This window comes from Andrographis paniculata, unplaced genomic scaffold (assembly GCF_009805555.1).
Source record: "Andrographis paniculata isolate CXL003 unplaced genomic scaffold, ASM980555v1 Contig60END, whole genome shotgun sequence".
Lineage (NCBI taxonomy): Eukaryota > Viridiplantae > Streptophyta > Magnoliopsida > Lamiales > Acanthaceae > Andrographis > Andrographis paniculata.
This window is the reverse complement of record NW_026137596.1, coordinates 1,862,969-1,883,205: the sequence shown is the minus strand read 5'-3', so window position 1 is coordinate 1,883,205 and position 20,237 is coordinate 1,862,969. Positions and strand designations below refer to the sequence as shown.

Below are 20,237 nucleotides of genomic sequence, written 5' to 3'. Positions count from 1 at the left end.
GTATTAAAAGAATATAATACATGTTAACATAATATATCTTTATTTATTTACAAAAAAATAATTTAATATTTTATTGTAACTATTATTTACATTTGTTAATATTTAATATACAAAATATATTCATTAAAAATACAAAATGAACATATTTGAACTTTCTACCTTTTGTTTTAAAAAACTTTTCTATAAATGTGTTTGTGGTGAATGAAGATTATAGAATCGAGGAGGAGGAAAAAGAAAAGAAGACGGCGAAGGTCGGACGGTCCAACTTGGCAGCGGTTCTCGCCGGTCTAATTAGCACGGGCGTGTATTTTGTAAATAGGCAGACAGCTAATCCGATTGTGTTTAATTTAATTTAGTTGCCACGTCATCGTAGTCCGTTAAAATTAAAATAATAAAATTAAAAATAATGATTTTTTTTTTTTAAATATAGAATTATTTTTGATAAATTCTTTTAAGTGACACCGATGGGATTACGAATGATTTTTGCTCGGAACAATAATAGCCTTTAGATCAAACCGACGAACATATCAAGTCGGACCCAAAACTATTCGACCCGAGTACCAATCCTAAAGGTATATATATTGAAACAGCAAAGCAGCTACAAAGATGCTGAGACTAGAGCACACGCCTGCGTGTTCGATTGCTGAATTTCGACCCTAAATTCTGGACACCAAAACCCTAATTGAACAGTAATGGCGGTGGGGGTGCCCTTCTCCGAGCATCTGGAATCATAGTGTAAATATTTCTCTGTTAATCTATTTCGGCCACCAAACACAATAAAATTTCGCTAACTCAATTTTGGGGTGATACCAGAATCTTCTCTTTAGATTCCTTTCTTATCAGCTTTGCTATTCAGCTGGCAACCGGCCTTTAATCGGCTCGAATTAAGCTGAAGTTTGAGGTAAACGTAGGTGTCGTCTTCCACGTGAAATCATTCATCGATAGATAATTGTCTCCACGAGCAGTGAAATTAGGGTTGCGTGATTTGTGTTTGTTTTATTCAGAAATTCTAAATTTGGAGTGAATTACGGTTAGAAGACGGATAAAGAAGAAATCCATCTGGAAAATTTTTAAATTCCTAAACCTCTGTCGCTGGTTTGTTTGCTTGATTTAGTTGGATAGAAACGTAGGGGTCAAGTAACATTCGAGGCTGTTGTAAATCCAGATTTAGTATTTGACATTGATTCTTATTTGTCAGCTCGGTGAGAAAGCAGCAATGGTGTCCGATATGGAGGTCCATAGTGGTTCGGAAGGGGCTGAGCAGACCTCACCGGACCTTTTAAAGAATACGCCTTCTAATATTAGGAGATTGGTTAGCGTGATCGAACAGTACGAGGGCAGGCACAAGTATCTTGCCCACACTAGGAGCCCCTCGGATGGCGGCGATGTTCGGTGGTACTTTTGCAGGGTTCCTTTGGGAATCAATGGTAAGTGCCAAAAGGGTTTGTTACAATTTTGTATTTGACAATGTTTTCAACTTCGTGTTATGGTTTTGATCTTCTTTCAGTTGGTTTTATAAACTGACATCATGATGCCAGTTGACAATATTATATGGTTTGATGCCACTGATTGGGAATTTCAGATTTTAGATTCTAGTAGATTTCTTATAGTTACTTATTTCACTACGATAATGAGCAACTAGATAATAGCATTAAGAATCTAACTTTGGAAGTTGCTTGTGCGGTAAACAGGCCTTTTCGAGATTACTTTTGTATACTTATCTGTTCCCAATCAAATATATATCCTAAACATTTGACATGTCATTCTATGTGACAATGTTGCATTGTGTTAATGTGGCAGAGTTAGCTGCATCCATTCCCCAAACAGAAATAGTTGGGAAAGGTGATTATTTTAGATTTGGCATGAGAGATTCGCTGGCAATAGAGGCATCCTTCTTGCAGGTCAGGCTATTTTCAGTTACTGCATTTGTTTTCTTGCTTTGATATATTTTTGGCGTATTGAAATTTGGAAGCTGCGGTGTGTGGAAGTGTTATACTGAGAATGGTATCTATGGTCACAGAGAGAGGAGGAGTTGCTTTCATACTGGTGGAAAGAGTATGCAGAGTGTAGTGTTGGTCCTATGGGTCAGCGTCTTATCAGTTCTAAGTCAACCCAACAATTACCTTCAGAGATTTCTCCTCAATTTACAAGCGAAGAAGAGAGAGTTGGCGTCCCTGTAAAGGGGGGGTTGTATGAGGTATGGAAGTCTTCTCATCTGATGATCTATGAAAACAATTTTTTTTTATTTTATTTTATTTTATTTTATTTTATTTTGTGTGTGTGGTTTGTCTGCATGTCGGCAGCATGAAGATATGATTGTTACCTCATGAATTTGTTTCAGTTTGTTTTGACATGCTTTTGACTGTCTTTATTTTAATATTATTCCTCAGATAATATTTCTGTTTATTTTGTCGCCACTTACTGGTTTTCCAGTCATTTCTGTTGTCGTTATAATTTGTTTAATCCATCCATGCAAATAAACATTGATTAAAATGATCCAATATTTGATGAAATTCTTTTCTTTCCCCTTTCCCTCTATATAGCGATTTTCTTTCTATTTCTGTCTTATATCTGAGAATAATGTTTCACAGTTGGTTTTCTTTCTTGCAGCTCTGCTTTATGTGGAATTTTAGTTTCATTGGATGATAGTTTTCTTTTCTGTCATGGTGTTCTGATGATAAATGGTCTGGTTATTAACTCAAGAAGGACCAAGAGTAGCCAGTTGATGAGACTCTAGTTTTATTATTATTATTTTTAATGTTGTTGTTTGATGCACTTTTGGTTATAGTTTGCTGTGTACTAAATGGTGATAAATATTCCATAGGTGTTTTTTCTGCAATTGTGTACAAATGTTAATCCACATGCCTTGTGGCTGCAGTTCACTGTATTCTAGCACAACTTTATACTTATCAATGCACAACCATGATTGCATATTCTTTGCAGCATCTGTTATTCCACTTGCATATTTTTTCTTGTATGTTTTTCATCTCTCGGTTGTATTTTTGGTTTTGTAGGAATATAAATATTTCAACACTCCCCTGAATGTACAGACAAATTTTGCTTACAAAACAAAAAATCAAATGTTTTATAACACTTATTTTTCCAGGTGGATTTGGTCAAGAGACACTGCTTTCCTGTTTACTGGAATGGAGAGGATCGAAGGGTGTTGAGAGGTCATTGGTTTGCTCGTAAAGGTGGTCTTAATTGGTTACCACTGCGGGAAGATGTTTCTGAGCAATTAGAATATGCATACCGCAGTCAGGTGCTATTGAGTTTGGCATTCTTTTAATTAAATCTTGATGACATGTTCTGGAGTATCTCTCATATGTGAATGCAGTGAAGAGAGCTTGCTTGTTTTATTTATTCTTTGGTCTTCTTCTCTCTCTTCATCACATTTTCCAATTTAACAAGCTTTTGTTCAATGTAGGTGCCTGTTTCCTATTGTTTTTGGGCATTAAAGTTTTGGCATAGTCTTGTCTGAACCTCCAAAAAGATCAATTGATGACACTACAAGATTTCATGCTTTCAGGTTTGGCATCGACGAACCTTTCAGCCATCGGGTCTCTTTGCTGCTCGAATTGATTTACAAGGCTCAACTCCAGTATGAACCCTATGTTTGATGCAGTACCTCTAATGTTAGCTAAGGCAGTTTTCTGTGTGAAGTGTGAACTATAATAACTACGAGTTTGGCTGCAGGGCCTGCATGCCCTTTTTACAGGGGAAGATGATACATGGGAGGCTTGGCTAAGTGCTGATGCTACTGGGTTTTCTAATATTATTGGTTTTGGAATGAATGGCATTAAGCTTAGACGTGGATATGCTCCATCTGAATCACCAAAACCAACACAGGTAAGATCTGGCTATTATTCGACTGCCAGGACGTGGCTGACGTACTTCCTTGTTGTCATTAATAACTTCTCTTATTACTGGGTGTTTCTTGTCATACTGGGCCTCTGAGGGTTTGCTACCAACCCGAAGCTGGTTGGTTTCATATACAAATCATGACATTGTATAACTAGGCCAAGGATAATAGAATATATATAAAAGGTCTATTTCTCCTTACACATTACATGAGTACTTGTTAAGGACTGACTTTAGACTTTTTAACCTCAACTGTTTGTGCGACTTTATGACCACAAAACTAGGGCTGTTTTCACAAAGGGTGGTGGCGCTGTCATATAGTAAATCTACAATGCAAAAAATAATCTGAATATTCCATTGCATTCTGATCTTTTAATTTATATGGAACCTTGTCCTGTTCTATAATTTAATGCGCATGCATAATTATTATTATTATTTCCTTTTAGGATGAACTATGGCAGCAGAAGGAGGAGGAAATGGACGATTACTGTTCACAGGTATGCTAAGTAATGAATGATTGTTTTATATGTATATAATTCCTATATGTTGTTATTGTTCATTAATCATTACTTGATAATGTGTTTTTTGATTAATTACTGGCTTACTGCAGAAGTAGATTGATTTATGAAGCAGGATATCCAGAAATTAATTGCTTGAGTAATTTAAGATATGGAAATCTTGGTTTGGATAACCAGCGTGTCGAGATTATGGATCTGTACAATGTCCAAAATGTCGCTATATTTTTATCACCCAAATACTAATATAAAAGAAAGAAATGAGTTACAGTGATGCATCTGTTTATGTATCTTACCTTTCTATTAGTTTGATGTTCTTTGAGTTTGAGTTTTCTTTCGATTGTAAAAGATCAAAGATGATTGATTTCTTATGCTTTAAATAGATTATTTCAACTTATTTAAGTGTTTTGTGCCTTCTCAATTTAACGCGAATTTGTTTGTTTGTTTGTTTGTTGTTGTTGTTGGTTGTTTTTTTTCCTGATATAATGCTTGAGATCTCTCGAGATTTATGTTACCCTTATATTAAAGTGGTTATTTTGCTTGCTTTAGGTTCCAGTTCAGCATTTAGTATTCATGGTTCATGGTATTGGTCAAAGACTGGAGAAGTCTAATTTGGTGGATGATGTTGGAAATTTTCGCCATGTAACAGCGGGCCTTTCAGAAAGGCATCTGACCTCACACCAGCGTGGCACTCAGAGAATTCTTTACATTCCTTGCCAGGTATCTCAAAAAATACCAATGGTATCATGTCAGCATGCTTTTTTGTGTGCAGGGAACAAAAATTTCTGTATGTTTCATTTTTCTACCCAGTTGCATTATTGATTTTGCTATCATTCAACTCAACTCTCAAGTTCCATAACAATCCCTCTGTTAATTTTGTTTATTTGTATTAGTTATAGATAGTTATGATTGTAGAGAATTTTACGGATTTTGTTTCCTAGTGTCTCTCTACTACCTTAGCATAATATATATAATATTTGAATTTCTCTATTGCAACAACAGGTGTTGATTAACTTTTAAATAAATAAATAAATTATAGCAGTAGTTTTGGTAGCTAAACTATTGATTTACACTGTCAAGTTCCAAAAGTTGTTATGGTCATGGAATGACTAGTGGCTTGATGTTAATTTATGAAATTCTCCGACAGAGCTAAAAACACCAGTTATTCGTGTCTAGGATAATGTCATTAAGAACTAGTGAAGTTATGTTGTCTTTCGAAAAGTACAGAGTTGTGTCATGCATTGATTTTTGCTTCAAGAGGTGCTTCTATATTTGGAGAACTAACTATGAATGAAATTATCTGATGATAGCTACAAGCCAATAAATACAAATTAACAGGGTTTGTTTACTTTCGATTTTTATTCTCATTTTTAACTATCCTCTCCATCTAAAAACATTACATCTAATAGCAGTTTTTGCTTGTTTATCTTGAAATTCTCTCCTGGGCTACATGGGTACTAGTTATTTTTTACGAGTTTTTTTTTTTTTTTTTTCATTCATCAGTGGCGTAAGGGCTTGACACTTAGTGGTGAGGCTACAATTGAAAAGATCACATTAGATGGTGTCCGAGGGCTTCGTAGAACATTGGGCGCAACAGTTCATGATGTCTTATATTACATGAGCCCTATCTATTGTCAGGATATCATTGATTCGGTAAACCCTTTTCTCCCTACTTGCTTTTCTCTATTTTCTGAAATCCTTCCTGGCTGATGTTTTTCTGATTGTGTTTTAAGCACACTAACGAATTACATTTGTGCACATTACGATCATAATTTTCTGGGAGCTGTTTTTTTATATATTAAACTCTAGTGTTATTTGTTTAAATTTTGATTACTGCCTTCCATATTGGACTTCCTTATTCATGGATGTGCAATAGTTCCATTCTCCACATCTTGTATTGTCTCCTTAAACCATTGGCTGATATCCCACTCTTGCTGTCTTCAGGTATCTAGCCAACTTAACAGATTATATTCGAAGTTTCTCAAGAGGAATCCTGGCTATGTTGGAAAGGTGAGTTTTCCTTACACATGGAAGCTTCATTCTGAATTTATTGATTGAATTGTTGAAGTTACAATTAAAAAAAAAATACATCTTTTTATTGGTGCCTTAAGATGACATTCCAATAACTATACACAATCTAGGAATTTGAAGGGATTTTATACAGAAACTATTCCATGAGCCTGCAAATTGCTGCAGTTCTGACTTTGTCCTCTTGTCAACAAATAGCTATGAATTTTTTCAACACTTGAATGATGAAAGAGTGAACACAGAGAAATTGAACAGAAGAGCTGTTAGAACATGAATTAATATAACCGTACCATATCAAACCTAACTCGAGTTCCAACTATTTACTTGTTAGGTTTCCATATATGGTCATTCATTGGGAAGTGTTCTATCTTATGATATTCTTTGTCATCAAGAGAATCTATATTCACCATTTCCAATGGAGTGGATGTATAAAGAACGTGAAAAAAGTGAGTCACCCAGTTCTATTGGGAGTGATTCATCTGCTAGCTGCAATCGCAACACAAATTTTGGAGATGGGAGATCTGAGAATGTTGGTGAAGAGAGCGTAGCAAGTCACGAGGATAATCTTGACCTAGATGAAGAACATGTGGAGGCTGCTTGTAATCAGTTAGGTCCTCCAGCATCGTCAGAATCCGATGAATCCACCACTATTGATCATCACCAGACAAGTGATCCCTCTTCATCTCTTGATCATCCCAATGAACCTTCTTTCAGCAATTTGGATAAAACAGAGTTCTATAAAACTGATATTATGGTTGACCGGGGTGGCACAAAAAGTGAAGCTGTGCCATGTGACGAAGGAAATCAGGAAAAAGACATTTCTGACAGCAAAGATGATATGATTGAAACGTTGAATGATGAGGTGGCTAATGATAAGTTCTCTGTATTTCTTATAATGGTGTCTTAAACTCTTAATTCTCAGCGGTTTTTCTCTTGCAGATCAAGATGCTAAAGGAAAAAATCATACAATTGGAAGCTGAATGCTCCAATAGAGGTGCGCTTTTTGGCTTGAGAAAGGCCATATATGATTGTATTATGCACGTTCACTGTCTATGTTTGAAGCTTTAAAAAGGTTGATGTTCAGCATATAACGTGAAATAACTAACAGAGACAGAAAACAAGAATACAATGGAAGCGAATCAACCTGGACATAAGGATTCACTGAACCGTTACACCCTGCAAATAAGATACACAAAATTAGATTTCAAGGTAAACTTTTGTGTTTCATTTGCCCTTTACAATTGGATTGGTTAATATGGCCAAGTATACCTTAGCATCCTAAATGTTATACTGGTCATTTTGAATTACTTGAAAAAATTAAATTAAACTAATTCTTCTCTGTATTCAACAATGGAGTAAGTTTTATGGACTGTATGCTGCAGGACTTGCCTTCTGTTTTTCCTTCAACTGTCAAACCATCTTCTATTGTTTGTAGTCATTTCATGAAGTGTCATCTGTGATCAATGCTCTTGGATCTTATGTCAGGTTGATACATTCTTTTGTGTGGGGTCTCCTCTTGGACTGTTTCTCTCCCTACGGAATGTTCGGCTTGGAATTGGTATTTCTTGCATGCACCTTTCTCTTTTCAATTAAAATAGGATGAGCATCTTCGAGAAAGACTACCCTGTTATCTTCTTATAGAAGTACTAACGATTAGCCAAGTTTGCATGCGTTGAAGGAAGCACTATGCTAACCTTAAACATACTCATTGTAGTAGCTATTTTCTTCATTTTTTTACTCAATATATATATATATATATTATGTTGCATAATATACACTGGTTCTTGTACCTAAGGGTTTCTTAGCTCTAGCCACACCTGCGATTATTTGGCATTATTAAGTATTTCACCTTGAAATATTTTCAGATTTTAGTAAATTTATAGGGGTCATTTGCCTATATGTATTTTTATTTGTTATTTTTGCGAGAACACATGCATAAAGAGTAATGTATATTGCTCCAAAAAATGGGCAATCATTTGTGAATAATTTAGTCTCTTTTAGCTCAAAGTGGTACGTCAAACTCAGAACTTTTCTGCTAAAATATCTTTTGGGCCATCAGGCAAAGGCAAAGACTATTGGGAAGAAGAAAATATACACGAAGAGATGCCAGCATGTAGGCAGATGTTCAATATCTTCCACCCTTTTGATCCCGTAGCATATAGGTTTGCCTTTATGTCAATCATATTTGTTCTTTCTTTCCTCCTAGATTTGAGTCTTAATCTCTTAATGTGTTCTGTACAGAGTGGAGCCACTTATCTGTAAAGAAACTGTACAAAATCGTCCTGTTATTGTTCCTTACCATAGAGGCGGGAAGCGGCTCTACGTCGAGTTTCAGGTAAGCATACCAGTCTTAAAAACATTCCTTGCTACATTTCCTTATACATTGCACCCGTCTATTGTACAGGAATTTAGAGAAGGTCTAACTGCACGTTCTCAAGCTTTTGCAAATCACTTGAACACCATGAGGGTAAGCTTTATTTGTTCTATCTCTCTTTAAAGTTTGAGAGTTCCGAACAAGGCCTCTTCTAGAAATGAGGGCTATTGCAAGATTATTTGGGTCAATATATATGTGGGCAGCTAATTACTTAATCATGAACCTTACTCAAAGCTTTTTGAATAGGTTAAAGTGCTCGCAATTTGTGAATCACGAAGGAATGATGACCGAGATGGTATGTTTAGTGTGTCAAACCGTATTATTGACGCTGAATATGTTAGAAACTTTTCGAGCATCAAGAATGTGATATGCTGAATGCATTTCTTTCTTTCTTTCTCACAGAGGAGTATGAAAATTCCCAAGAAAAAGAGCAGAGATCATATGGATCAGTTATGATGGAGAGACTAACGGGCAGTCCGGATGGCCGAATAGATCATGTGTTACAAGTATGTGCCTTTACCTTTTTCATTTAAGTAGTTGAATTTATGTACTTCTTAAAAGCTTTTTTAAGTTTAAAGAAGATGCTTTGTTTTATGTTTAAGTTTATTATTACTTGTTAAGTATGCTGTATGCAACTATTCTTTTGTCCTTTCTCTTTTGGCATAATGTCTGATATGAGAATATTTATTTCCTTTTTTCGACTTTAATTTGTTCTTGAATTATTGGTCCACTTAAATCAATGTAAGACTGGCTGGCAAAAAATTGCAATTCTGAGTTCCTCAATTCTTTTTCAGTTTAGTGAAGCCGTTTGTGATAACAAACAGATTTGGTTACTTGTTTTAGTGTCATGACTTTTACTAATCAACTGTGTATTTATAGAGAAGGTCACACAATCATTCTTAATGTTTTAGAAAAACCATAGTTACGATATTTTTGAATTAGAATAATGTTTGACCTTAAATAAGTAGTCGATGCGATTTTTGGAATGTGATATGATGATTTTGGAATTTTTTTGTTTTGGATAAATAGTTCGAGATCAACTCCGGACCTTATTATTGGGCGGAAATTCAAATTCTCTACAATGAAACATAACATTTATTCCTACACTCCTTTAGTTGTAACTTCATCTTACAAATTCGATCCGCGATCTCATTGTATTCGACTTCTAACATTCATCCTCGATGATCTCTTGTATTTGTCTTTTCAGGACAAAACATTTCGCCATCCCTACCTATCCGCCCTCTCATCACACACGTAAGTAGCGTGAGACGTTCCAATTCGCCATTTGAGTAAATTGAAACGCAGCAATAATTCCAACTTCTCCTATTTGTCGACAGAAACTACTGGAGAGATCCCGACACAGCTCTGTTCATACTGAAGCACCTGTACCGGGACATCCCGGATTACCCGGAATCACCTAAACCCGAACAAGAGGGCAGCTCGGAAGACGCCAACAGATGGTCCGATCCTAGGGAGGCCATCGAGGAAGAACAACCGTTGACCTTTTCCGACAAAGTGTCGGTGAGAAACTTAATCTACAGAGGCAAGAAAAGCAGCAGGAGCTGATCTTAACTACATTTCTGATCAAAGGAAGGCTTTTTTTTTGCTCAGCATTTTGATCAAAGTGAAAGATGTATATAATAAATACATATACTTGTGTAGATAGATATCTATGTATGTGTATATTATATAGTGTATAGGAGAATTGGGTTCTTTTTATTATTTGCTGGTTTTGTTTTATATTTTTTGGGGGTGCGATTCCATAATTTTATTTATTTATTCAATTTCATATTCTTTGGTTTTTTTGTTTTTTTGTTTTTTAAATTTTGTTTGTATTTTAAATTTTAAATATTTTTTATTTTAAAATGTAAATTTATTTTTATTAACATAAGTCTAAATGAGGGATTTTTTTTTTTTTTTTATATAGATAATTGTTAGAAGTTTGATACTATTTATAAATATTATTAAGTTTTTAACAAAATTAAATTAAATTATTATTTCTTTTTATGAAATGTCAAGAGTTTGTTTGGTTCTTATTTAAAATGAGATATTGATTTGAATTATTATTTAAATAATATTTTAATTTAATGTTTGGTAAAAAATACTATATTTTTATTAAATATTGTATAAAATAAATATTACTATTTTGATTTATAATATGAAAAAACTCCTATGTAAAGATATATGCAAATATTTGATTCTTTTTATGTGAAATTTAAAAAATATATATGAAATGTGAAAATAATGAATGGATACTTAATTCTTTTAATTTAAAATTTTTAAATCTTCCCAATAAACACACACATTATGCGAAATGGGTTCATCATTCTAAAGATGTATTTATAGAATGAAATGGTGATGAAGAAACTCGTGATAATATTGAGAGTAATATGAACAGTAGAGTAGAGAGCGAGTATAGTCAGACTCCGTCTGTAGAAGAAAGGAATCAGCTGCAGAGTGCAGGATACATCCAAAATGGAGTAATCAATTTACCCATCCAAAAATCGATCCAATCCAATCCAATCCAATCCGTGAACCAAGTTGCCCTACGTTAGTTGTTAAATTCACAGCCCAAATCCCCAACCAAAATCGAACTTACGAGGGAGACGAAGAAGGGATTGATTCTATTGTAGTATTATTGTATTGTCCTTCCGATGCAATCCAATCATCACCATCACCATCGCCATCTCAGCGTATACGAATATTTATTTCTTCTGTAAATTTTTATTTTTATAGTAGACTAGTAGTTGCTGTTGTTGTTTTCCTATTCCAATGGTGAATTTTCTAAAACCTAGAATTCTCTAGTTTATTCATTACTTCAATTATTGGTTGCTTCCATTCTGCCCTGCGTTGGATTATTTAATTCGATAACCATAAAAGAGAAACTATCCTATTCGTTTGCTTCTTCAGCTCTTGCCCTACCCACGCCACTTTTCCTAAATTAATAGGTTGATTCGTGTTTCTCTTTTTGCTGCTCGAGAGTTCATACATCCATTTATATTGCTGCTATCGTTTTGAGTTCATATAATTTGTTCTTGTTTCATTTCGAATTTATCCATTTATTTATATGTTTTTGCAGTGAGTAAGGGAAGAAATTGTGTGTTCTATGGCGGTAGGGATTGGACTGATGAGTTTTGGGGATCATGTTACCCCAAGTAAACAGTTGCATTGGCTATCATCCGTATTTGCTGGAATGTTGATGTGCAAGATTGTGAGTTTTCCCTGTTTTTTCTTGAATTTTGATTCTTGTTCGTTTTTAATTTCATTGAATTTCATGTAGTTTTTCATTCTTTGGCATTTTGAGGTTTTAAGTCTTTTTAATCTGTTCCTATTCGAAACTTTATAATGATGAAAAGTTCTTACCATATGATTAAATGCTGCAAGAGGGATAAGCTTTTCTAGAATTTCTATTCATGATGTAGCAGATTTTGAGATTTACTCGAAATCAAAATTTCTTGAGGCAAGTTTTTAAAATGTCGTCTATGATTACACGATGGATGTAGCTTCATTCTTATAGAACAAAACTCGACTTGAGTGCAGTAAAATCTGTCTAGTTTTCTAGATAAAGTCTCTGCATCAACTAAACATTGTTGGAAAACTCTCATCAATTGGTATTCTCGTGATCATGGGGGTCATTATATGGTGAGGTTTGTCGCGATCATGGGGGTCATTAGTCTTTGTTGGGATGAAGATTATATAACCTATAATGTGTTGGTGCTTATTCGAAAGGTTAATGTAGGAGTCCAAGGGGATTGAAATTCTTGCGACAAAAGATTTAAAAAAGTGACCTTTTTTTTCCCCATCGTTTTGAAGAGATTCGGCTTTGTTGTTGAAGGTTTACGATGTAACAGCAATGATCAGCTCTTCGTTCTTCAAAGTATACAATAAGCTTAATGACAAAGACAAGCTTGAATGGAACAACAGGTAATTGATGTTAAAAAGGCTCTGTCGGAAAAAAAAAAAAAAAAAAAGTTGAATTGCTTCTCAAGTTTTAAGTCTATTTTGTTCGACAGGGGATTCTCCACATTCCATGCCATCTTTGCAGCTGCTGGTTCTCTCTATCTCTTATTTGTTTCGGATCTTTTTGTTGATTCTCAAGACGAGCTGATGATCAACAAATCCTCACTTCTGTCGGACACAATAATGGGAGTATGTAAAACTCTTTTCTCAATCATTAATTTGTTTCATTGTGTGTTTACAAAATCTCTCAAAGAACAGTTCTTAAGCTCAGTTTGCTTTATCGATGAATGAAACAGGTGTCCATCGGGTACTTTCTATCTGACCTAGCAATGATTTTCTATCAGTTCCCGGCCTTAGGTGGATTGGAATACGTAAGTATAACTACCTAACCGTTAGTCGAAGTCATTTCTCAATCAATGCATGCTTGCCATTATTTATCAAAGCTTTCGTTTCCTAATAAGTTTCTTATCGATCAATTTTTAATGTTGATCGAATAGTTTATTTTATTGTTAATGTATTCAGGTCATTCACCACGGGCTCTCGGTGTATTCTATCCTCCTGGCTCTTCTCAGCGGGCAAGCACACGTTTATATACTAATGGTTCTTTTCACTGAAAGCACGACCCCTTTTGTTAATCTAAGATGGTAAGCTTCGGGTAAACATGTTCTCCCAACTCCTTGCTCGTTTCGATCTATTAAATTGACGATCAATCCGTTACTTTTGATGCGCGCAATTCAGGCGCCTCGATGTTGCGGGCCTCAAGAACTCTAAAATCTACGTCTACAATGGCGTAGCGTTGTTCTTCGGTTGGTTGGTAAGGAACCCCTTTTAACTTCATTCACATTCGTAAATCTGTTTATTTGATCGTTTTCCACACATTGCTTGCGGGGAGGTCGACAGTGTGTCTCCGGAAGCTTAGATTACTTCAATTCCTTATCTAATTATACAAGGAGATCGATTTACGATTGAATCGAATATACGAGTGATCAATATATATTTATACATACTAATATATTTATAATACAATATATTATATATTATAATTTAACATAAGATATCTTATAACAGTATAAACATATGTTGGTCACTTATTTGACATATGTTGACGGTCAAATCAACACAGTGTTAACAATATTTTCATTTTTTTATTTAGTAAAATATTATACTATCATTTTTTGTATTTTTTTTTTTACTATAGAACAAAGAAAGTAACAAAAATATACACCTGCATTAAAAATTGTGCCCATAAGTTTGAGCACATACCGAGGTAGTATATATTATGCAGTGTTAACATGTAATTTGTGCTGAAATTAATTGTTGTGACATGTGTTATGTGAACTGTTTGTTAGGCTTTATTGTATTATATTAATACTCTCTCCGTCTCAATACAATAATCTTGTTTACCATTTTTGTTTATATTAATATGACTTTCTTATTATTATTACACAATTGCTACTATTTTTTACACTAATATAGCAAAATAGTCATTTTTTCTTACTTTTTACAACTACTCATGTAATATCAATATTCTTTAAATCTCGTGTCCAACGCAACAAGACTATATTTTTGGGACGGAGGGAGTATAAGTTATGTCATTTGTATTGTGTTGTGCTAACATGGGGTGAAATTAATTGTGGTATGTATTATATCAACTATTATCGTATGCTGTCAATACACATGTATTTTTAGAATTTGGTTTTCGACTAAATGATAATACAAACTAATTGCATTGCAGGCCGCAAGGATCATTCTGTTCGTCTACTTGTATTACCACATGTTTACACATTTCGATCAGGTAGAGCGAATTTGGAGTCGCGAGAGTGCTATTATTCATCTTCTTCTTACACGATCTTATGTTGTTTTTATTCGTTTTGTTCTTAGGTGAAGAAGGTTTTCCCGTTGGGATTCTACAGCCTGATGACTGTCCCTCCGGTGCTGTCGATCATGAACCTCTTTTGGTTCTGGAAAATCGCCAAAGGCATGGTGAAAACCTTGAGAAAGGCTCGACACAACGAGTAAGAATTGTTCGATAAAAGATTGTTTTTTTACAGTGTATATGAATTCAGCTTAGAAGGATGACACCTTGAGAAACTGTAAATTTCTTTTAAGTTAAAATGGCTTTCGACTTGACTTGTTTTTTAAAATTAAACATAAGTATTGTAAATAAATAATTTGTTTACTATTCATGGTTATATAATTTTTACTTAGAGATGGCAATGGATACTTTTATAAGCATACTTTTCAACAATATAATATATATATATATATATATGTTAGTTTGGTTTATTTATTTATTTATTATATTTTAAATAAAAAATATAAATTTTGATATATATTAGGTTTAGATTCTGGTTTAACTTTAAGTTAAATGTTTAAATGATGTTTGGTTAAACGAAATACAAAACACAAAAAAATCACAATCCAACACCACCTATGGACCTATGTTTTAAAGAAGATTTCGAAATGTTTATAATGACCACCATATCATTTAATAGTTAAATTAATTGCAATTGGTCCACATTGAAATAATTTATACAAAATTTAATTATCGTCAGTGGGCTCATGTGGCCAAAAATTAAATGTGGACTGATAGACCTCAATACAGAGTATACAGTATTTAGAAAAATTGAGACGAGCTTAGGGTTTATGATTGAGAAATTTTACTTCTTCTATAACTCAAATTTCTATTTATTTATCATAAAAAGATAAAGTGCTCACATTACGATTTTTAATAATAATATATATTCAATCTATTCTATAGGATTATGCACTTTTTCCGACTTTATTTCATTTTTATAGTAACAAAGTTCTAAACCAAAAGAATCATTTAAATAAAATAAATAAAAAGGAGCTAAAACCCTAGCGTGTGTAACGACACGCGCTTCACGCGCTCTACACCCATACCTACCTCGCCTTATCAGTCAGACAGCGTTCAGATTTAATCAACTCGTTTCCTAGCTGAAAGATCCATGGACCTCAACACCAGGCCATCCATGAACCGATGAGCGGCGTCGATCAATCTGAACCTGAAGACCTAGGAGCTTCCTATTTATCACAGGTCTACACATAGTACTCCTATTTCTTCAACGCCTGGATATCGCCGATGCAAGTAGATCTTACGAATTCATTGTTTATTGGATCCTTTTGAATTGTATACTTGTTGATATAGCGATTGAATTCTTTAATTTTGCTGTTAAATGCTAATCTACAAACTATCGGATGTTGTTTCGTGTTACGTATCAATGGCGGCGGATATAATCTTAAAGCCTAAGCAGTTTTTGTGAAAAAATCGGGAGAAAATCGAAGAAATTAGGAAATAATTGGTGAATATGTGGAGGAATTTGCGTACCTGTTTGCTGAAGCAAGCGTTTCGATCCGCCAGGTCGGAGCCTGCTTGCCGCCGCGGCGCCGGCTTTTTGGTGAATCGGTACTGCAGCGCTTCCTCCGACGGCAGGGCGAGAGGCGACGAGAATGCGATGACGTACGGGGAGGCGAGGAGGCTGATGCGCCTGGTGGATGTGGCGGCGCTGAAGGATCGGTTGGGGGTGGAGGACAAGGAAGTGATCTCCTACGCCGAGCTCTTGACCGCCTGCGAGAGCGCCGGCGTCGCCAGGTCTTCCGACGAGGCCGCCGCCTTCGCTAAGATCCTCGACGACGCCGGCGTCGTTTTGCTTTTCCGGAACAAAGTGTACCTCCACCCTGACAAGGTACGTCACATTTCCTTTATCAAGGGTTATGGCGTTTGCAAAACGACGTCGTTTCGCTCTTCCCGTACCTCCAGACGCTTGATTTAGGGTTTTGAATTTGTGCTGATTAGTTAGCGTTTGCAGAACGTCGTCGTTTTTTCGCTCCTCGACGCAGTTGATTTAGGATTTTGAATTTGTGCCTATTTGTGGGGCTAATTTGGGGGATATTCTGTAGGGCAATGCAAACCTCACAGCTGATACAGTTCTGAACAGCCATTGACATGAACACCAATGGTTTTGGCAATCTTCATTTCCTTGGCTCCAAATATGAATCCTACGATCAATCTTCCATGGATAGATGCATCAAACAAGTTAAATCCATGTTTAGAATGATCATTTCCCTTCCTCTGGATCTTCAGGTAGTTGATTTGGTGAGGAGGGCAGTGCCATTGACACTATTACCGGACGACGACCCATGTTGGGACGAGTTCAAGAAGTTGCAGGAAAAGAAGGAAGAGATCGACATGCTGGCGCACAGGCAGGTTCGTCGCATACTCTGGACGGGGCTGGGGCTTGCCGTGGCGCAAGCCGGGCTGTTCTTCCGCCTGACGTTCTGGGAATTCTCGTGGGACGTGATGGAGCCCATAGCCTTCTTCACAACAATGACGGGGATTGTAATAGGCTACGGCTACTTCTTGTGCACTTCCCGGGACCCGAGCTATCAAGATCTTCTCAAGAGGCTGTTCCTCTCCAGGCAACGGAAGCTCATCAAGAAGTATAAGTTCGATATCCAGAGGTTCTTGGAGCTGCAGAGCAGGTGCAAGGTGCCGCTGCACCACTCGTGCTCTGCAATCAAGAGACGGATAGGAGTCGAGCTCGAGCCCGAGGATCTCTTACATGATCATTGAAGGTGTGATCCACAGATCCTTCAAATTACTGAATCAAAATTTTACATCAGTGAATCAAAATCTTTACCTATTGATTCGACTACTTACGGCGATACTATGTGACTTGTTTGAACAGGCAATGTAATACATACAAAATTCGCATAGTTTTTTAATACTAACCATCATTTCAATTTTCACACTGTGTACTTTTCTTACCACATTACAATAGCAACAACAATGAACATGAACATTTTCGAAGATTGATGCTCAAGAAACACAGTATATAAGCATTTCTCCATGCCATCATCATCAACTACCACAAAGTGAAAAAGGAATACTGGTGATTAAAGATAGTATCATTTTTTGACTGAATAATAGCAAGGAATAGTAATAAGCTTTTAAGTTGAGGGCAAAATGCAGGCACAACAAGAATGACCGTACCGTCATTCTACAAGAAAAGTTTTCGGTATTCATCAGCTTCTGCAGCCATCTCTTCCATGCTTCTGTCCTTCCGCTCTATGTCTAGATCGAGCGTCTGCTTCAACTCCTTCTCCTTCAAATCAATCTGCAAAGGGATTAGCAGTGAGAAAGAATGTGAATTGCACAAAATTGGGGAAAAGTTCATTGACTTACAGCATCATAAATCTCATCATTTTTCTTGAAGTCGCCACCTTTGCGAGGGATTACGTGTATGTGTACATGAGGAACAGTTTGTCCCGCCTGCGGTCCATCCTGTAATGTAAATGAAATTCACAGATGTTCCTTCAGTCTGGAAATCTTTGACAAGAATGAACATTGGCAAGAAGATTAATTAACAGAAACAAGGGATGATCAAATGAAACACAACAGATATGAACTACATTCATTATCGAATAAATTCGTTGTCTGAATAATAATAATACAGCTGAAGGATGAATATTAGCAAGATTGGTCGAAAATCAAGTTAGGTTTGCCATTCTGAAGCTTACTTGGATAGCAAATGTGAGTGAGGTTGCCTTATGATAGGTTTCGAGCCGATGACCAATTTTCTGAGCTGTCAGCCATAGATCACTAGTTTCATCTCCAGTAAGATCAATGAAACGCTTGACATCGCGTCTTGGGCAGACGAGCACATGTATATTGTGTCAAGTGAAACAAACAAGACATAAAATGTATACGAAAACATATCAAATGTCTTTTCACGAGCCCAATAGATCAAGTAAAATTCTTGATCTGAAAACGATTAAAGGATGTTCAAACAATTCAAGGCATGTTTGTTAAAAAATGCATCCAAATAATTATAGTAACCTGTAAAACATGCCAATCTAAATTTAAATCCTCGACCAACTAAAGTAAAAGAGACCACCTCGCAAAACCATGTAGTAGCCGACTGCTACAATTAATCACACTACGTGCTGCGCAAATATGAACAGACTAAAGGATATGACCTGCATCCAAGAGCATACAAATACAATATTTAAGTATTTACAATATTTGTATTTCATCAAAACACTATGCTGCATTCCACACCGCTACAAGCTCGATTTAAAACCCGCATAAACAACACAAAAATTCATATTGTTCAATGTTCACGGCTTCTCCCCATGAGATCAGTGACAAGCAATACTTATATACAACATACACACCCTACTTTACAACATACACATGTGTAGAATCTCGAAATATTTACTCAATTTACGGTTTTACGCCCTACTTTACAGTCGATGTTAAAGATGATATACAGAAATACTATAATCAGATATACATGAGAACCAAGATAATTTCACCATCCATAAATATTCAACTCCGCAAAAACACAATACACACCCTCAAGCTAACAACCAAACTTCCACGAAAGGTGTAAATGACATTCAAGAATCTTGTCCACAAAATACAGCCAAATTCTCCACTCAAGAAAGCGATTTCACAAATCACTGATGATTATTACAACAGTAAGTTTTGCAAGAGATATTAAGTCAGCAAAAGCAAAACCACACAACATTTGGATGTAGCTTTTCCAAACAAAAAAATTTCAGAACACTTAATCCACAAAAACTGACCATCAATCCTTGATCCAAACACTAATCCAATCACTTTTATACCGAATCAAATGTATAAATTCAAAAAATCTTTATTCATTAACCAGACAAATCAAGAAACTTATACTCTAGGCTACCTAACCACCATACATAAAAATGTAGTTGACAAGAGTTTAAATCAAGAAGTGCAAAGTATAGTGTGTTAAAGAATTACTAAGATTCATGAACAAACCTCTAATTTGTTTATCTATCAGAATTGAAAAAAAATGGATAAATGGCTGGAAGTCAAAGAACACCATTACCAGTAAACACACAACTATATAAAAGAAGAGTTAACCAAGCTAAATGACGATCATTGGATCACTAGAAAAGGGGATTAAAAACACATACCAGGAACTAGCGGGCGTAGATTAACCAAAGCGTAGGAAAGCTGAGTAGTGTAGAACACTTCCTTGGGATCGATTTTGTAAGGACCAAACATAAAGCTCTCGGATTCCATCTGCGCCTTCATAATACAAACAAAAACACCGATTAATCGCTCAGTTACAGCAAGAATTTAAAATTCTAGAGAAAATTATGAGAAGCGAATTACACTTCCTTGCCGAGCGTCGTGGAGGCGTGAGGAAGCTGCTCTGCGTAAAGGATCGGCTTTCGGGAGAGACGGAAATGAAGGAGTGCGTAAGTAGCGCCGCGTGGAGGCGTTAAGAAATGCTAATGGTAATGGGGCGCCGAGCGATTTTAACATAGCGCGGCTGCTCCGGTGATCGAGGCGGCGCGTGAGAGAGGATTTTACTTCCCTGAAAATTTTGAACTAAAGTCGTGTATCTTAAGTTGTGCGTTTTAGCTAAGTTGTTTGGAAGATTTTTTATTTAAAAAAAATTAAATTATATATATATATCTAATAACCA

The 20,237-nt window shown here is 35.7% G+C and overlaps 4 protein-coding genes across 12 annotated transcripts; 3 read left to right on the top strand and 1 right to left on the bottom strand.

The window, feature by feature from the left end:
- The first annotated feature begins 584 nt into the window (after nucleotides 1-584).
- Nucleotides 585-10,500, top strand: LOC127259739 (phospholipase SGR2). 5 transcript variants are annotated; one of them, XM_051287306.1, is made up of 23 exons: nucleotides 585-735; nucleotides 814-901; nucleotides 1,199-1,427; nucleotides 1,801-1,901; nucleotides 2,021-2,197; nucleotides 3,107-3,262; nucleotides 3,530-3,601; nucleotides 3,697-3,849; nucleotides 4,308-4,358; nucleotides 4,926-5,096; nucleotides 5,880-6,029; nucleotides 6,321-6,386; nucleotides 6,736-7,266; nucleotides 7,344-7,398; nucleotides 7,513-7,613; nucleotides 7,890-7,962; nucleotides 8,464-8,566; nucleotides 8,646-8,739; nucleotides 8,809-8,871; nucleotides 9,025-9,073; nucleotides 9,181-9,284; nucleotides 9,986-10,032; nucleotides 10,116-10,500. In XM_051287306.1, exons 3-23 carry the CDS (start codon nucleotides 1,217-1,219, stop codon nucleotides 10,342-10,344), a joined length of 2,757 nt encoding a protein of 918 aa, XP_051143263.1. In that variant the 5' UTR covers nucleotides 585-735; nucleotides 814-901; nucleotides 1,199-1,216; the 3' UTR covers nucleotides 10,345-10,500. The 5 variants fall into 5 exon arrangements, with proteins under 5 accessions (XP_051143263.1, XP_051143265.1, XP_051143266.1 ...); XM_051287308.1 differs by having other exon boundaries at nucleotides 814-907; XM_051287309.1 differs by lacking the exon at nucleotides 814-901.
- Nucleotides 10,501-11,160: 660 nt separating this feature from the next.
- Nucleotides 11,161-14,865, top strand: LOC127259756 (uncharacterized). Of its 2 annotated transcripts, none has more exons than XM_051287345.1 (9): nucleotides 11,161-11,471; nucleotides 11,858-11,989; nucleotides 12,614-12,702; nucleotides 12,792-12,927; nucleotides 13,035-13,109; nucleotides 13,261-13,382; nucleotides 13,477-13,552; nucleotides 14,474-14,533; nucleotides 14,620-14,865. In XM_051287345.1, the coding sequence occupies exons 2-9, from the start codon at nucleotides 11,885-11,887 to the stop codon at nucleotides 14,755-14,757; spliced, it is 801 nt and encodes a 266-aa protein (XP_051143302.1). In that variant the 5' UTR covers nucleotides 11,161-11,471; nucleotides 11,858-11,884; the 3' UTR covers nucleotides 14,758-14,865. The 2 variants fall into 2 exon arrangements, with proteins under 2 accessions (XP_051143302.1, XP_051143303.1); XM_051287346.1 differs by lacking the exon at nucleotides 11,161-11,471 and adding an exon at nucleotides 11,513-11,726.
- Nucleotides 14,866-15,521: 656 nt separating this feature from the next.
- Nucleotides 15,522-17,508, top strand: LOC127259755 (calcium uniporter protein 5, mitochondrial-like). 3 transcript variants are annotated; one of them, XM_051287344.1, is made up of 3 exons: nucleotides 15,522-15,796; nucleotides 16,121-16,445; nucleotides 16,844-17,508. In XM_051287344.1, the coding sequence occupies exons 2-3, from the start codon at nucleotides 16,215-16,217 to the stop codon at nucleotides 17,330-17,332; spliced, it is 720 nt and encodes a 239-aa protein (XP_051143301.1). In that variant the 5' UTR covers nucleotides 15,522-15,796; nucleotides 16,121-16,214; the 3' UTR covers nucleotides 17,333-17,508. The 3 variants fall into 3 exon arrangements, with proteins under 3 accessions (XP_051143301.1, XP_051143300.1, XP_051143299.1); XM_051287343.1 differs by lacking the exon at nucleotides 15,522-15,796 and adding an exon at nucleotides 15,821-15,843; XM_051287342.1 differs by lacking the exon at nucleotides 15,522-15,796 and having other exon boundaries at nucleotides 15,862-16,445.
- Nucleotides 17,509-17,571: 63 nt separating this feature from the next.
- Nucleotides 17,572-20,153, bottom strand: LOC127259758 (bifunctional bis(5'-adenosyl)-triphosphatase/adenylylsulfatase FHIT). Of its 2 annotated transcripts, none has more exons than XM_051287348.1 (5): nucleotides 19,922-20,153; nucleotides 19,718-19,828; nucleotides 18,280-18,426; nucleotides 17,945-18,043; nucleotides 17,572-17,876 (listed from the first exon to the last, which is right to left on the bottom strand). In XM_051287348.1, the coding sequence occupies exons 1-5, from the start codon at nucleotides 20,072-20,074 to the stop codon at nucleotides 17,760-17,762; spliced, it is 627 nt and encodes a 208-aa protein (XP_051143305.1). In that variant the 5' UTR covers nucleotides 20,075-20,153; the 3' UTR covers nucleotides 17,572-17,759. The 2 variants fall into 2 exon arrangements, with proteins under 2 accessions (XP_051143305.1, XP_051143304.1); XM_051287347.1 differs by having other exon boundaries at nucleotides 19,718-19,834; nucleotides 19,922-20,151.
- Nucleotides 20,154-20,237: the final 84 nt, after the last annotated feature.

Coding starts and splice junctions, on each gene's coding strand:
- LOC127259756 (XM_051287345.1), top strand. CDS start 11,885: ATGGCGGTAGGGATTGGACTGATGAGTTTTGGGGATCATGTTACCCCA. Junction 11,990..12,613: donor GAATGTTGATGTGCAAGATT/GTGAGTTTTCCC, acceptor TTGTTGTTGAAG/GTTTACGATGTAACAGCAAT. Junction 13,110..13,260: donor CCTTAGGTGGATTGGAATAC/GTAAGTATAACT, acceptor TAATGTATTCAG/GTCATTCACCACGGGCTCTC.
- LOC127259755 (XM_051287342.1), top strand. CDS start 16,068: ATGTGGAGGAATTTGCGTACCTGTTTGCTGAAGCAAGCGTTTCGATCC. Junction 16,446..16,843: donor TGTACCTCCACCCTGACAAG/GTACGTCACATT, acceptor CTGGATCTTCAG/GTAGTTGATTTGGTGAGGAG.
- LOC127259758 (XM_051287347.1), bottom strand. CDS start 20,074: ATGTTAAAATCGCTCGGCGCCCCATTACCATTAGCATTTCTTAACGCC. Junction 18,427..19,717: donor TACGCCCGCTAGTTCCTGGT/ATGTGTTTTTAA, acceptor TGACACAATATA/CATGTGCTCGTCTGCCCAAG. Junction 17,877..17,944: donor ATGATGAGATTTATGATGCT/GTAAGTCAATGA, acceptor ATCCCTTTGCAG/ATTGATTTGAAGGAGAAGGA.
- LOC127259739 (XM_051287309.1), top strand. CDS start 1,217: ATGGTGTCCGATATGGAGGTCCATAGTGGTTCGGAAGGGGCTGAGCAG. Junction 3,850..4,307: donor AATCACCAAAACCAACACAG/GTAAGATCTGGC, acceptor ATTTCCTTTTAG/GATGAACTATGGCAGCAGAA. Junction 8,567..8,645: donor TTTGATCCCGTAGCATATAG/GTTTGCCTTTAT, acceptor TGTTCTGTACAG/AGTGGAGCCACTTATCTGTA.